At 32.6% G+C, this 14,529-nt stretch overlaps 1 protein-coding gene across 2 annotated transcripts in view; it reads left to right on the plus strand.

Annotated features, from left to right (window-relative positions):
• LOC122504319 (protein apterous-like) overlaps positions 1-14,529 on the plus strand; it is a 178,253-nt gene that overhangs the window by 139,257 nt on the left and 24,467 nt on the right. For both annotated transcript variants that reach the window (XM_043615377.1, XM_043615378.1), the window contains exon 4: positions 3,833-4,353. In XM_043615377.1, the coding sequence (XP_043471312.1) occupies positions 3,833-4,353 (521 nt within the window). The remainder of the gene's footprint in view (positions 1-3,832; positions 4,354-14,529) is intronic.

Here is a 14,529-nt window from a genome sequence, read left to right on the forward strand (position 1 = left end):
CCCTAATAGGGATGCCTGGAGCGGGACTTTGAGTTAGCGCGCACTATAATAGCGCCACTATACACGGAGAGAAGGTTGAACGTAAAATCACGGTAGTGATCAGAGTCTTAGGCGACGAATGGAAACTCATCATAATTTTCTACAAGATGTAGCGCTCTCTGACGGTTACTGTCACTACCACTTGCAATTCGTGAATGGAAAAACTCGGTGAAATCACTCAGATTTACCGTGAACTTTCCCCCTCTTTTAACCTTCTGAATTAGACACTGTCTTTTACGGTTCAAATTTCTCTCCGTGTAATAGCGCTCACTATAATAGTGCCATAGCTCCACTTTAATAGTGCTCACTATAATAGCGCCACTATAATAGCGACATAGCGCCACTATAATAGCGCCACTATAATAGCGCTCACTATAATAGTGCCATAGCGCCACTATAATAGCGCTCACTATAATAGTGCCATAGCGCCACTATAATAGTGCTCACTATAATAGCGCCACTATAATAGCGCTCACTATAATAGTGCCATAGCGCCACTATAATAGTGCTCACTATAATAGCGCCACAATAATAGCGCTCACTATAATAGTGCCATAGCGCCGCTATAATAGTGCTCACTATAATAGCGCTCACTATAATAGTGCCATAGCGCCACTATAATAGTGCTCACTATAATAGCGTCACAATAATAGCGCTCACTATAATAGTGCCATAGCGCCGCTATAATAGTGCTCACTATAATAGCGCTCACTATAATAGTGCCATAGCGCCACTATAATAGTGCTCACTATAATAGCGCCACTATAATAGCGCTCACTATAATAGTGCCATAGCGCCACTATAATAGTGCTCACTATAATAGCGCCACAATAATAGCGCTCACTATAATAGTGCCATAGCGCCACTATAATAGTGCTCACTATAATAGCGCTCACTATAATAGTGCCATAGCGCCACTATAATAGTGCTCACTATAATAGCGCCACTATAATAGCGCTCACTATAATAGTGCCATAGCGCCACTATAATAGTGCTCACTATAATAGCGCCACTATAATAGCGCTCACTATAATAGTGCCATAGCGCCACTATAATAGTGCTCACTATAATAGCGCTCACTATAATAGTGCCATAGCGCCACTATAATAGTGCTCACTATAATAGCGCCACAATAATAGCGCTCACTATAATAGTGCCATAGCGCCACTATAATAGTGCTCACTATAATAGCGCCACTATAATAGCGCTCACTATAATAGTGCCATAGCGCCACTATAATAGTGCTCACTATAATAGCGCCACAATAATAGCGCTCACTATAATAGTGCCATAGCGCCGCTATAACAGTGCTCACTATAATAGTGCCATAGCGCCACTATAATAGCGCTCACTATAATAGTGCCATAGCGCCACTATAATAGCGCTCACTATAATAGTGCCATAGCGCCACTATAATAGTGCTCACTATAATAGCGCCACTATAATAGCGCTCACTATAATAGTGCCATAGCGCCACTATAATAGTGCTCACTATAATAGCGCCACAATAATAGCGCTCACTATAATAGTGCCATAGCGCCGCTATAATAGTGCTCACTATAATAGCGCTCACTATAATAGTGCCATAGCGCCACTATAATAGTGCTCACTATAATAGCGTCACAATAATAGCGCTCACTATAATAGTGCCATAGCGCCGCTATAATAGTGCTCACTATAATAGCGCTCACTATAATAGTGCCATAGCGCCACTATAATAGTGCTCACTATAATAGCGCCACTATAATAGCGCTCACTATAATAGTGCCATAGCGCCACTATAATAGTGCTCACTATAATAGCGCCACAATAATAGCGCTCACTATAATAGTGCCATAGCGCCACTATAATAGTGCTCACTATAATAGCGCTCACTATAATAGTGCCATAGCGCCACTATAATAGTGCTCACTATAATAGCGCCACTATAATAGCGCTCACTATAATAGTGCCATAGCGCCACTATAATAGTGCTCACTATAATAGCGCCACTATAATAGCGCTCACTATAATAGTGCCATAGCGCCACTATAATAGTGCTCACTATAATAGCGCTCACTATAATAGTGCCATAGCGCCACTATAATAGTGCTCACTATAATAGCGCCACAATAATAGCGCTCACTATAATAGTGCCATAGCGCCACTATAATAGTGCTCACTATAATAGCGCCACTATAATAGCGCTCACTATAATAGTGCCATAGCGCCACTATAATAGTGCTCACTATAATAGCGCCACAATAATAGCGCTCACTATAATAGTGCCATAGCGCCGCTATAACAGTGCTCACTATAATAGTGCCATAGCGCCACTATAATAGCGCTCACTATAATAGTGCCATAGCGCCACTATAATAGTGCTCACTATAATAGCGCCACAATAATAGCGCTCACTATAATAGTGCCATAGCGCCGCTATAATAGTGCTCACTATAATAGCGCTCACTATAATAGTGCCATAGCGCCACTATAATAGTGCTCACTATAATAGCGCCACTATAATAGCGCTCACTATAATAGTGCCATAGCGCCACTATAATAGTGCTCACTATAATAGCGCTCACTATAATAGTGCCATAGCGCCGCTATAATAGTGCTCACTATAGTGAGCGCTATTATAGTGAGCACTATTATAGTGGCGCTATGGCACTATTTTCGTGAGCGCTATTATAGTGAGCAATATTATAGTGGCGCTATTATAGTGAGCACTATTATAGTGGCGCTATTATAGTGAGCACTATTATAGCGGCGCTATGGCACTATTATAGTGAGCGCTATTATAGTGGCGCTATTATAGTGAGCACTATTTTAGTGGCGCTATGGCATTATTATAGTGAGCGCTATTATAGTGGCGCTATTATATTGCGCGCTAACTCAGAGTCCCGCTCCTGATCTGGTCCCGATTAGGGCCATAATAAAATTTCTTCACAGGTTCATATTCACGTATTCTAGATGAAAATGAGTCCATATAACCTTCTTTTGAAAAATTGAAAATCGTCACAAATGCAAAGCTTCCTCATGAAGAAGCAAAATGAAACTAAGCCTGAAGGGAATGATGAAAGATTGTCAATAATTTTTTTTGAGCAAAGAAACGTGACTGATATTTTCGAGAGTAAAACGATAACCGTTTCGCATTAACAAAATCACGTATATATACCTATACGTTTTTCCGAGAAAACAACCATGGAAAGGTTCATTATATAAAATTGGACACATCTTTATCTAGTTCTTCCTCGGTATATGACTGCAAAGAGAAGACCGTTTCTAGATGTAATATATTTGGAGGTAAAGATAATCAGGCAGGTTGTCTGGTAGCTAAAGAAGATATCGAACAGATATGCAGCTTGTGTTCGTAATGGAGACTCTCGGGTGCTAATGCAGTAGCGATGTCATTCTGCCCGGTGCATCGCTATTTTTCCCCCTCTAACCTTGATTCTCCCTTTTTTATCGTCAACGTACTTGGACTTCTTCAAACTGCATTTCTATCAATAGCATCCTCCTTAAGAAATTTAACACTTGCTTTGTTGCCCACCATTCGGAAAATGAAAATGTCTTTATATATCAATTAAAGTAATTCACTTTTAATAACAATGTTGATATTAATACTTTTTATAATAATAATTTAAAACAATGAAACTAATAACTACAACACTGTTAAATAGAAAGTATGACATTGAAATGAATCAATACCAATATTTGGAACAAATTTGATAAAAATTTTGGTATCAATTTGATACATTCTTGAAAACAATGAATAATAATAAAAAATATTATGATAATTCTGTTACAGAATATTTGGCAGCATGAAACGATGTGCAAGATGTCATGCGGCGATACTTGCCTCTGAATTGGTGATGAGAGCCCGTGAATTGGTGTTTCATGTGAGATGTTTTTCGTGTGCCGCTTGCGGTGTGCCCTTGACAAAGGGGGACCATTTTGGAATGAGAGATGGAGTTGTTTTGTGTAGACATCATTATGAAATGGGAGCAGAAATGCATCCATCACAAAGTCCACCGGTTCCTGTTTATCCCCCGGGACCACATTATCCGGGTCAATCGTTTCCCTCGCCTGAATTTTTGCATCATCATCCACATGGTCCACATTCACATAATACGATGCATCAACATCAGCATACACACGTGAGTCCCGTACATCTACAATCGACAACACCATCATGTCCCGAGGCTGGCTCACCCCCCAAGGTGCCCTCCTATTTCAACGGCTCCGGCACCAATGTTCCACCTCCCAGACAGAAGGGAAGACCCAGAAAAAGGAAGCCCAAGGATCTTGACGCTATGACTGCTAGTCTAGGTGAGAATTTTTTCTTTCCCTGTTTTCTTTATTACTCATCAGTACTCACAAAATGTCTCTAAATCTGAATTAGTGAAATACTTAGAGATGCATGTGGGGTATTCCACGCCAAGTCTGAAATCATTGTGCTCTTGCATGTCAAATTTTTTTTTAATACTTTTTTTCTTTCAGTGCTCGTTGAAATGAGCTACCATGATTTTTTTTCAAATTTTTTCATAAAGCGATTTATGAGATATGTACAGATTTTTAAAAATTAATAAAAATATGAAAAAAAAATTTTTTTATAAAATTTATGATAAGATTTTAAAATTTTTATTTTTAACAATGTATGTATCGATCATTTTTTTCAAAATTTTTGTAAGAAACAAGTACTAAATTAAAAATTTTTAAGCCATGTCTCATTGTGGGCAAACGATGGGATCTATTTATTTTGAAATTTTTAATTTTTATATACGCAGCGAAAACGGTAGGTAGCCAAATGCCTAACTTGCCAATTGATCAAAACACAATTTTACACAGTAAGAAGGTTAAGTTCGGAAGGACTCAGTCCGAAAACAGTTTTGCTGTGAAAAATTTGTGTGATTTGGTCAAAGGCAAGTTAGGCATTTGGCAGATGCGTTATATAAAAATTAAAAATTTCAAAATAAATAGATGCCATCGTTTGCCCACAATCAGACAAGGCTTAAAAATTGTTAATTTAGTTTCTTACAAAAAATTTTGAAAAAAATTGATCGATACATACATTGTTAAAAATAAAATTTTTAAAAAAATTTTTAAAATCTTATCGTAAATTTCATAAAAAATTTTTTTTCCATATTTTTATTAAAAACTTTGTGTGAAAACAAAAATATCAGAGTTATAAACATTTCAAAAAAAAATTTACGTAAAAAACGTAATTGTTCAAAAATCTGTATGTTTTAAATCGCTTTATAAAAAAATTTGAAAAAAATCATGGTAGCTCATTTCAACGAGCACTGAAAGAAAAAAAATATTTAAAAAAAATTTGATTTAGTTTTCTTTCGACTTTTAAGAAATGAAAACAAAAAAATTTTTTTTTTATAAACAAATTTTTTTTTTTAACTTTGGGCCGGATTTTTAAAAAAAAATTTTAAATTTATTTATACCTCATAATATAGAGAAGATTTTCCAAAAAGTCCCGAAATGGGCCTGATGTGTTAAATGAGTTTTAAAACATTTTCAAAAATCACTTGCAAGCATCACAGAGAGATTATTTTAAAATTAACTTTTAAGAATGTCTACAGCGTATAATGTTATATCTATTTGAGTGTTCTTTGTCTTAAATTAAAGAGTCTACGCTGTAGACATTTTTAAAAGTTAATTGTAAAATAATCCCTCTGTGATGCTTGCAAGTGATTTTTAAAAATGTTTTAAAACTTATTTAACACATCAAGGCCATTTTGGGATTTTTTGAAAAATCTTCTCAATATTATGAGGAACAAATAAATTTAAAAAAAAAATAAAAAAAATCCGGCCTAAAGTTAAAAAAATTAATTTGTTTATAAAAAAATGTTTTAAAAAATTTAAAAAAATTTTTTGTTTACATTTCTTAAAAGTCGAAAGAAAACTAAAACTTTCGTTCTTTGACAACTTTTTCTTAAACTCAATATTTTCGGATTTATAAGCTACTGAATATGGGTCTACAATTATTACAAGTCCAAAATTTCGAAAATTCATAACTCGAAAATTTGGACAATTAAACAAAAATGAAAAAATACGTATCTGTTTTTTTCGATACAGAATAGAAAAAAATATTTTTGGCCGATTTTAAGAGGTTGACTAAAATCCTATTATATATTAAAAACATTTCGCAGCCGCCGCAGAGTCAGGATTTCTAAGGGCCTTTTATAGTAGAGGAAACATAGTCAAGGTTGGCCCACTGTTAAGGTAGGCCCATAGTCAGAAACAAGTTACATTTGACCTAAATTGAGGTTAATTTTAAGGGCAGTTTTAACCTACAGGTCAAAAATTGACAAACTAATCCCTCAGCCTTCAAAATTTAAATCAATTTTAAAGGCAGATTTAACCTACAGGTAAAAAATTGACATACTAACCAATATGCCCTCAAAATTTAAGTCAATTTTAAGGGTAGTTTTGACTTAAAAGTCAAAAATTGATAAACTTATCGCTCTGCCCTCAAAATTTAGGTCAAATTTAAGGGCAGTTTTAACCTACAGGTCAAAAATTGACAAACAATTCCCTCTACCCTCAAAATTTAGGTCCATTTTAAAGGCAGATTTAACCTACAGGTCAAAAATTGACAAACTAATCCCTCTGCCCTTAAAATTTATGTCAATTTGAAGGACAGTTTTAATCTTCAGGTAAAAATTGACAAATAATTCCCTCTGCCCTCAAAATTTAGGTCAATTTTAAGGGCAGTTTTGACCTAAACGTCAAAAATTCACAAACAATTCTCTCTGACCTCAAAATGTAGTTCAATTTTAAGGGCAGTTTTAATCTACAGGTCAAAAATTGACAAACAATTCCCTCTGATCGCAAAATTTAGGTTAATTTTAAAGGCAGTTTTAATCTACAGGTCAAAAATTGACAAACAATTCCCTCTGATCGCAAAATGTAGGTTAATTTTAAAGGCAGATTTAACCTGCAGGTCAAAAATTGACAAACTACTCCCTCTGCCCTTAAAATTTATGTCAATTTGAAGGACAGTTTTAATCTTCAGGTAAAAATTGACAAATAATTCCCTCTGCCCTCAAAATGTAGGTCAATTTTAAGGGCAGTTTTGACCTAAACGTCAAAAATTCACAAACAATTCTCTCTGACCTTAAAATGTAGGTCAATTTTAAGGGCAGTTTTAATCTACAGGTCAAAAATTGACAAACAATTCCCTTTGATCGCAAAATTTAGGTTAATTTTAAAGGCAGATTTAACCTGCAGATCAAAAATTGACAAACTACTCCCTCTTCTCTTAAAATTTATGTCAATTTGAAGGACAGTTTTAACCTACAGGTGAAAAATTGAAAAACAATTCCCTCTGCCCTCAAAATGTAGGTCAATTTTAAGGGCCCAAAATTTAAGCAGTTAAAAGGGTCTTTAAAATTTAGGTCAAATTTGACATATTTTTTAACCTACATATCAAAAAAGCAAATTAATTAGGATTCTTCAAGAGGTCGTTACCTTATATTAAAATTTGACGAAATTTTTTACCTATAGGTTAAAAGAAGTTTGACCTAAATTTTAAAAGTATGTTCCAATCAATAAAAGATGTTAAAATAAAAAAAAAAAAATGTAAAAAAAAATAAAAATAAAAATAAAAATAAAAATAAAATAAAAATAAATAAAAATAAAATAAATAATAATAATAAATAAAATAAAATGTAAAAATGTAAAAATAAAACGTCAAAATTAGGTCAAAATAATAGGTGGGAAAGCAAACATAACTTTAAAATTAAAAAGAGTCAAAATATAAGTCAAAATTTAATCTAATTTTTCACATAAGGTTAAAAAAAGGTCAATAACGATTGTTCCATTACTTCAAAATCCATGTGTACTTTGTCATATACTTATTGTAATTTATTATGATGCATTCATATTAAAAAAACATTATTTAAAACTTATAAAAATTAAAATAAATATAAAAAATACAGATAGGGGGTTGTATGTAATTTATTATAATGCATTCATATAAGAAAACATTATTTTAAATTTATAAAAATTAAAATTAAAATAAATATAAAAATAGAAATAGGGGGTCAAAGCCCCCCTAGTAATATATATATATATATATATATATATATATATATATATATATATGTGTGTTTTTTTTTAAAAAAGAATCAGCTACGATTTTCGGAAATGAAAATTTGGAATCTTGGGCCGATTCCAGATAAAACTGCGTTAGCACAATTTTGACTCATTTTAGGTAAACCTAAAAGTGCTTGAAGACCACCGTGGATGCTTGCAAGTGATTTTTGAAAATGTTTTAAAACTCATTTAAACACATCAGGCCCATTTCAGGACTTTTTGGAAAATCTTCTCTATATGGAAGAGTGGGGCAAGACGGGGTACTTAAGGCTTAAAGCGCAAAAAAAAACGAAAATTATCGAATATATACTTTATTATTTTTTTCTAATTACCATCTTTGGGAATCAGTCTTTCGTAAAAAAGGCGTACAAAGGCCATCTGTTTCTTAAAAAAGCTTATAATTAATAATATTGAAAAAATTGCAAATCTCCCCATCTTACGACCCCACCGGCGAGTAAGATGGGGTACCCGTAGGGGTAAGATGGTATACTAAAAAAAACAACCTATTTCTGTTGACAAATTTTACAAGTAAAGGTTGCATTTTTATCTTTGACATCGACACCGGCACAACTGCTCAAAGCCCATTAGCCGCAGACAGAACAAGCAGCCCAGCCTTCATTTGAGTCTAAATAATAACCATTACAATAGAGACAAGGTGTATTTTCCACTTTACCATCGTTAATTGATGACTTAAGCTGACAAACTTTTTTCTTTTTGGCCACTTTTATTTTATTCAGTCTTGATTTAAGTAGTTTTCTTAACTTCTCTTATTTCTCTTTTCTTTCGCTCAATTTGTGAACCCCGTCTTGCCCCACTCTCTCCTACCCCATCTTGACCCCCAATTAACATTTTAAAACTGTCTACAGCGTATAATTTTTAATCTATTTAAGTGTTTTTTGTTCTAAATCAAAGGATCTACGCTGTAGACAGTTTTAAAAAGTCAATTGTAAAAAAAATACGTATCTGTTTTTTTCGATACAGAATAGAAAAAAAAATTTTTGGCCGATTTTAAGAGGTCGACTAAAATCTTACGTGGAATTGCTCAGATGCAATAATAATAAATAAAACAGACTAAAATTAATGGTCTACTTGTTAAAATTAAAAAATTTTCTAAACAATTTTGCAATAATTCATAATTATAAAGAAAAAATTTGAAATCAATAATATGTAAAATATTTTACACTTTTCGAAATTTTCTGAGTTTTCGAAATATTCCGAAATCGTTTCAATTTTATCCTACACTTTTTAAAAAATATCTATAACTTTATATAGCCAAGTTGTATTTCTCACTTGGGTAATTAAATATGAATTTATGGTATTGTAAAATTATTTATTTTCATATTTTAATAACTTTTTTATTATAATTATTTCTAAAAATTCAGGACATTGAAAAAGTACACTGAAACCCCACTTATTTGAACATGGCCCACGCAATTCGACACAAAGTGTCGCACAGTGGTCTGAAACTCGAATCTAGGTGGACAAAACTTTTTTCTTAAAATTTCTTGGATGAATTTACTTAAAATTAGTTACTCGGAGGTTTTTTAGGTTGCTGATTACGAATCTGAGGTCAGTTTTTAAAAATTCAAAATGGCGGATCCAATATCCCACATAGCACAATAGTATGAGGTAAGGTTATGTTGAGTACTAATCGTAAGGCACATAAGGTTACACAATATTGCTGCGGTAGACCTGAGGTGAACTAAAAACTTCCGCCATGGAGGTAAGGTTACATGTTAGGGTGTGGTGAGTATATATGATAAGGCCATGGTAACCTTACACGTTAAGGTTAAGGTAACCTTACACGTTAAGGTTGATGTAACCTTACACGTTAAGGTTGAGGTAACGTTACATGTTAAGGTTGAGGTAAGGTTACATGTCAAGGTTGAGGTAAGGTAATTATTAAGTTGTAAGGTTGAGGTAAGGTTGTGATAAATTTACCAGTTATGGAAAATATTGAAAAAATAATTAATAAATAAATATTCAATTAAAAAGTTAGTTTGTTGCTCTTCTCTATTTTGGAAACCTGACATGAAGCAGAAAATTTTAAAAACAAATTTGGGGGGACTGGGATTTGAACCCGGGATCGACGCGCATAAACCTATCATTCTAACTAACTGAGCTAAGTAGAGAACTGGTAGAAGGAAAATTAATATTGCCTTTAAGGAGTTAATCATCTTCTTGGTTCACCTTAAAGGCAACATTAATTTTCCTTCTGCCAGTTCTCTACTTAGCTCAGTTAGTTAGAATGATAGGTTTATGCGCGTCGATCCCGGGTTCGAATCCCAGTCCCCCCAAATTTGTTTTTAAAATTTTCTGCTTCATGTCAGGTTTCCAAAATAGAGAAGAGCAACAAACTAACTTTTTAATTGAATATTTATTTATTAATTATTTTTTCAATATTTTCCATAACTGGTAAATTTATCACAACCTTACCTCAACCTTACAACTTAATAATTACCTTACCTCAACCTTGACATGTAACCTTACCTCAACCTTAACATGTAACGTTACCTCAACCTTAACGTGTAAGGTTACATCAACCTTAACGTGTAAGGTTACCTTAACCTTAACGTGTAAGGTTACCATGGCCTTATCATATATACTCACCACACCCTAACATGTAACCTTACCTCCATGGCGGAAGTTTTTAGTTCACCTCAGGTCTACCGCAGCAATATTGTGTAACCTTATGTGCCTTACGATTAGTACTCAACATAACCTTACCTCATACTATGGTGCTATGTGGGATGGCGGACATGGATGTTAAAAATGTAGTGAATTCTATTAAAACATTGTATATGGGTTTTCGGGGTCGCTGATAATAGAAAAATAAAATAAAGTAATATTAAAAAAAAAATTAATAATAATAAAAATTAATAAAAATTAATAATATAAAGTCAGTTTTTAATCATTCAAAATGGTGGATCCACTATGGATGCTGTGTCGCGCTTCTCCGTTCTCTCTAATATGTCGCGCTAGTCGATTTAAAGACAGATATTTCAAAAACTGGCAAGAATCTTTTACGTCTTCTAAAAGTTGACGTCTTCATGAATATTTCTCAATAAATAATATCTCGGCAGAGGTCAGCAGGCTTGAGTTATAGTATCTTAAATTTTGTAATATACAAATACTGTAAATACTTACCTTCATTGGTGCTTTTTTAATACCAGAATTAGAAATAGAGGGATATGTATTACAATACCTAACAGCCAGTAAAACCAACTTGCAAAATTCATTTGAACATTATTTAAATAATAACATTTATAAGGTAACTTGCCGCAAATAATTCAAGGTGTGAGATTTACGTCAAAATCAACTAGACGCGAAACTGACAAGGTTAAACCTGCGATACAGCAATAAAAAAAATTTTTAATGGATGAAATACTCTTAATCAAACAAAATAGATATCATAAATCATAAAATCACAACAACAAAAAATATTTGAATACTTCGATTTTCTGACATTTGGCCAGCTAGAATCCGCTCTCAGACCACTGTGTGTCGTGTTTATTTGTATTTTGCTTGACATAACCTATGTTGGTGACGTAATTCGATAAATTGACATGATTAGTTGGTTTGGTTTGAACTCAACCAATGGGAATGTAAGTATCTTTCCATTGGTCACGTACTGCGCATGAGCTAAAATAAGTGAGGTTAGGGCTGATTCTAACTAAAAATAATTGAAGCAAAAACACGATCCACAAGTTTTGAACGTTCAAATGAACGAAATACTTTTTATTAAAAATATTTTCATAAATTACTGATTGCAATACAGATTAAAAGCATAAATTTTATATTTAGAATCTTTATAATTAATTTTATTCATAGTGACACAAAATATTATAATAAAAATTTAATTTGTAGAAGAAGAAAATAAATTTCGTTCATTTAAACGTTCAGAACTTTAGGATCATGCAAAAACGGGTTCAAATAAACGCAACTTTAAGTAAACGAGACTTTAAATAAGTGGGGTTTCAGTATATATATATATCCCTATTAATATAAAATCATATCGCCGCCGCCGGTGTTTCAGAAAGTTTTAAGGGACCCTTATAGTAGGGAAAACATAGTCAAGGTTAGCCCACTGTCAAGGTAGGTCCATCGTCAGAAACAAGTTATATTTGACCTAAATTCAGGTCAATTTAAGGGCAGTTTTAACCTACAGGTCAAAATTACTCAAAATTTAGGTCAATTTTAGGGGCAGATTCAACCTACAGGTAAAAAACTAACAAACTAACCCCTCTGCCCTCAAAATTTAAGTCAATTTTAAGAGTAGTTATGACTTAAAGTTAAAAATTGACAAACTTATCGCTCTGCTTTCAAAATTTAGTTCAATTTTAAGGGACCTTAACGGAAAAAATTGACGAACAATTCCCTCTGCCCTCAAAAATTAGGTCAATTTTAAGGTCAGTTTTCATCTACACCGCAAAAATTGTCGAAAAAACTTCCTCTGACCTGACCTTTCCTTAAAATTTAGGTCAAATTTGACATATTTTTTAGCCTATACATGAAAAAAGCAAATTAATTAGGATTTTTTAAAAAGTCGTACCCTTATATTAAACTTTGACGGAATTTTCGACCTATTGGTTAAAAGAAGTTTGACCTAAATTTCAATATTAAGTTTCAATCAATGAAAGATGTTATAAATTGACATATTTTTTTTAAAAATTCTGTTAAAATTATTTTTCTGTCCTCAAAATGTACTTTAATTTTAATGGAAGTTTTTTCCTACAAGTTAAAATTTGACCAGAAATCTCCCTCTGATCTGATATTTTCTTAAAATTTAGGTCAATTTTAAGGTCAGTTTTGACCTACACGTCAAAAATTGACAAGAAAATTCCTTCCGACCTAGTGTTTCCTCAAAATTTAGGTCAATTTTAAGTTTAGTTTTGACCTACGGGTAAAAATGAAGCCCACAAACGTCTATTATTTTACGTCGAAATCTTTAGTCCGTCCATAAATTACATAAAACATTTAGGGGGGAGGGGGTTCAGCAAGATCTTGCGAACAATAGGAAAAATGGCGCTAAAGTATGTAAAATATCTTACGAGGGAGAAAGGGGGTCAAATTTACCCAAAAAATGACTTACGTAATTTATGGACAGCCCCTAATGGCCCTTACATTACGTCAACATTTATGTCAACTGCAAGTAAAAAGGGGCCCAATAATACTTTTGACACTGAGAAAAAAGAATTATCAAATTTACTATGAGGAGTGTCAAACTTGAAAAAGTTGACACTATAATCACTTCCGTAAAGTAGAATTCTCTATTAGTTATCTTTTTTAATATCTCCTGTTATAATTTACTCTAACTCATTACTATGCCATCATATTAAGATAACATGATTTTAAAAATTAAAATAAATATTAAAAATAGTTAGGGGGTTGGCGCGCGAAGCGCGCAGGGGGGCGAAGCCCCCCTAGTATATATATATATATATATATATATATATATATATATATACTAGGGGGGCTTCGCCCCCCTGCGCGCTATATATATATATATATATATATATATATATGCTTTTAGAGAGGAAGAGTTCAAACTTTTGATAAATGCAACAGTGGTTTACAAGAATTTATAACATGCTTAATAATAAATAATTGCATAATAATTAATTTAATTCATTTATAATAAAATTTATAATAAATATATTTATAATAAATTTATTATATTATTATTTATATAAAAGAAATATTATATAATCAAATAAATATTAATATAAAAAGTGAACCTATGTTTTTTCAGTGTTTTAAATACAAATAATTGTGTCAAAATAAAAAAGCAATAAATTGATTTACACTTTGTATATGAGGATTCCACGTCAAGTGATCAAGGTGTTTTACGGTGCAATGCTTATTTTGATAATTTTTTACTCTTAAACAATTAAACATAAAAATTTGGCCGAGTACAGTTTCGAAAGGTTTTTTCATGCTCTTTCGATTGGAAATAAGTATTTTGAAAAAAAGTTTTTTTTTGACCTAAAAAAATCAAAATTAAAAATAAATTTTAATTTTTGGGGGGGAAGGTTTTTTTTTTTAAAACGAAAGCTGAGGTTTTTTCCTAAAAGGACATTTATATGCAAAAGTGGGACTAGAATGTTTAAACATTGAAAAAAAGTGATTTCTACTGACCGGAGTGCTCAAACCCCGGTTTTTGGCTCCATTTGGTAGAAATCTCTTTTTTTCAGTGTTTAAACATTCTAGTTTCACTTTTGCATATATATGTCCTTTTAGGAAAAAACCTCAGCTTTCGTTAATCAGGGGTTTTTGAGGTCGCTGATTACGAATCTAAGGTCATATTTAAAAAATCCAAATAGCGGATCCAATATGGCAGATGAGTTTTTCAAAAATTTATCCAAATTTCTTGAAAATTTATAATCGGGGGTTTTT

Source organism: Leptopilina heterotoma, unplaced genomic scaffold (genome assembly GCF_015476425.1).
Source record: "Leptopilina heterotoma isolate Lh14 unplaced genomic scaffold, ASM1547642v1 Lhet_29, whole genome shotgun sequence".
Taxonomy (NCBI): Eukaryota; Metazoa; Arthropoda; class Insecta; order Hymenoptera; family Figitidae; genus Leptopilina; species Leptopilina heterotoma.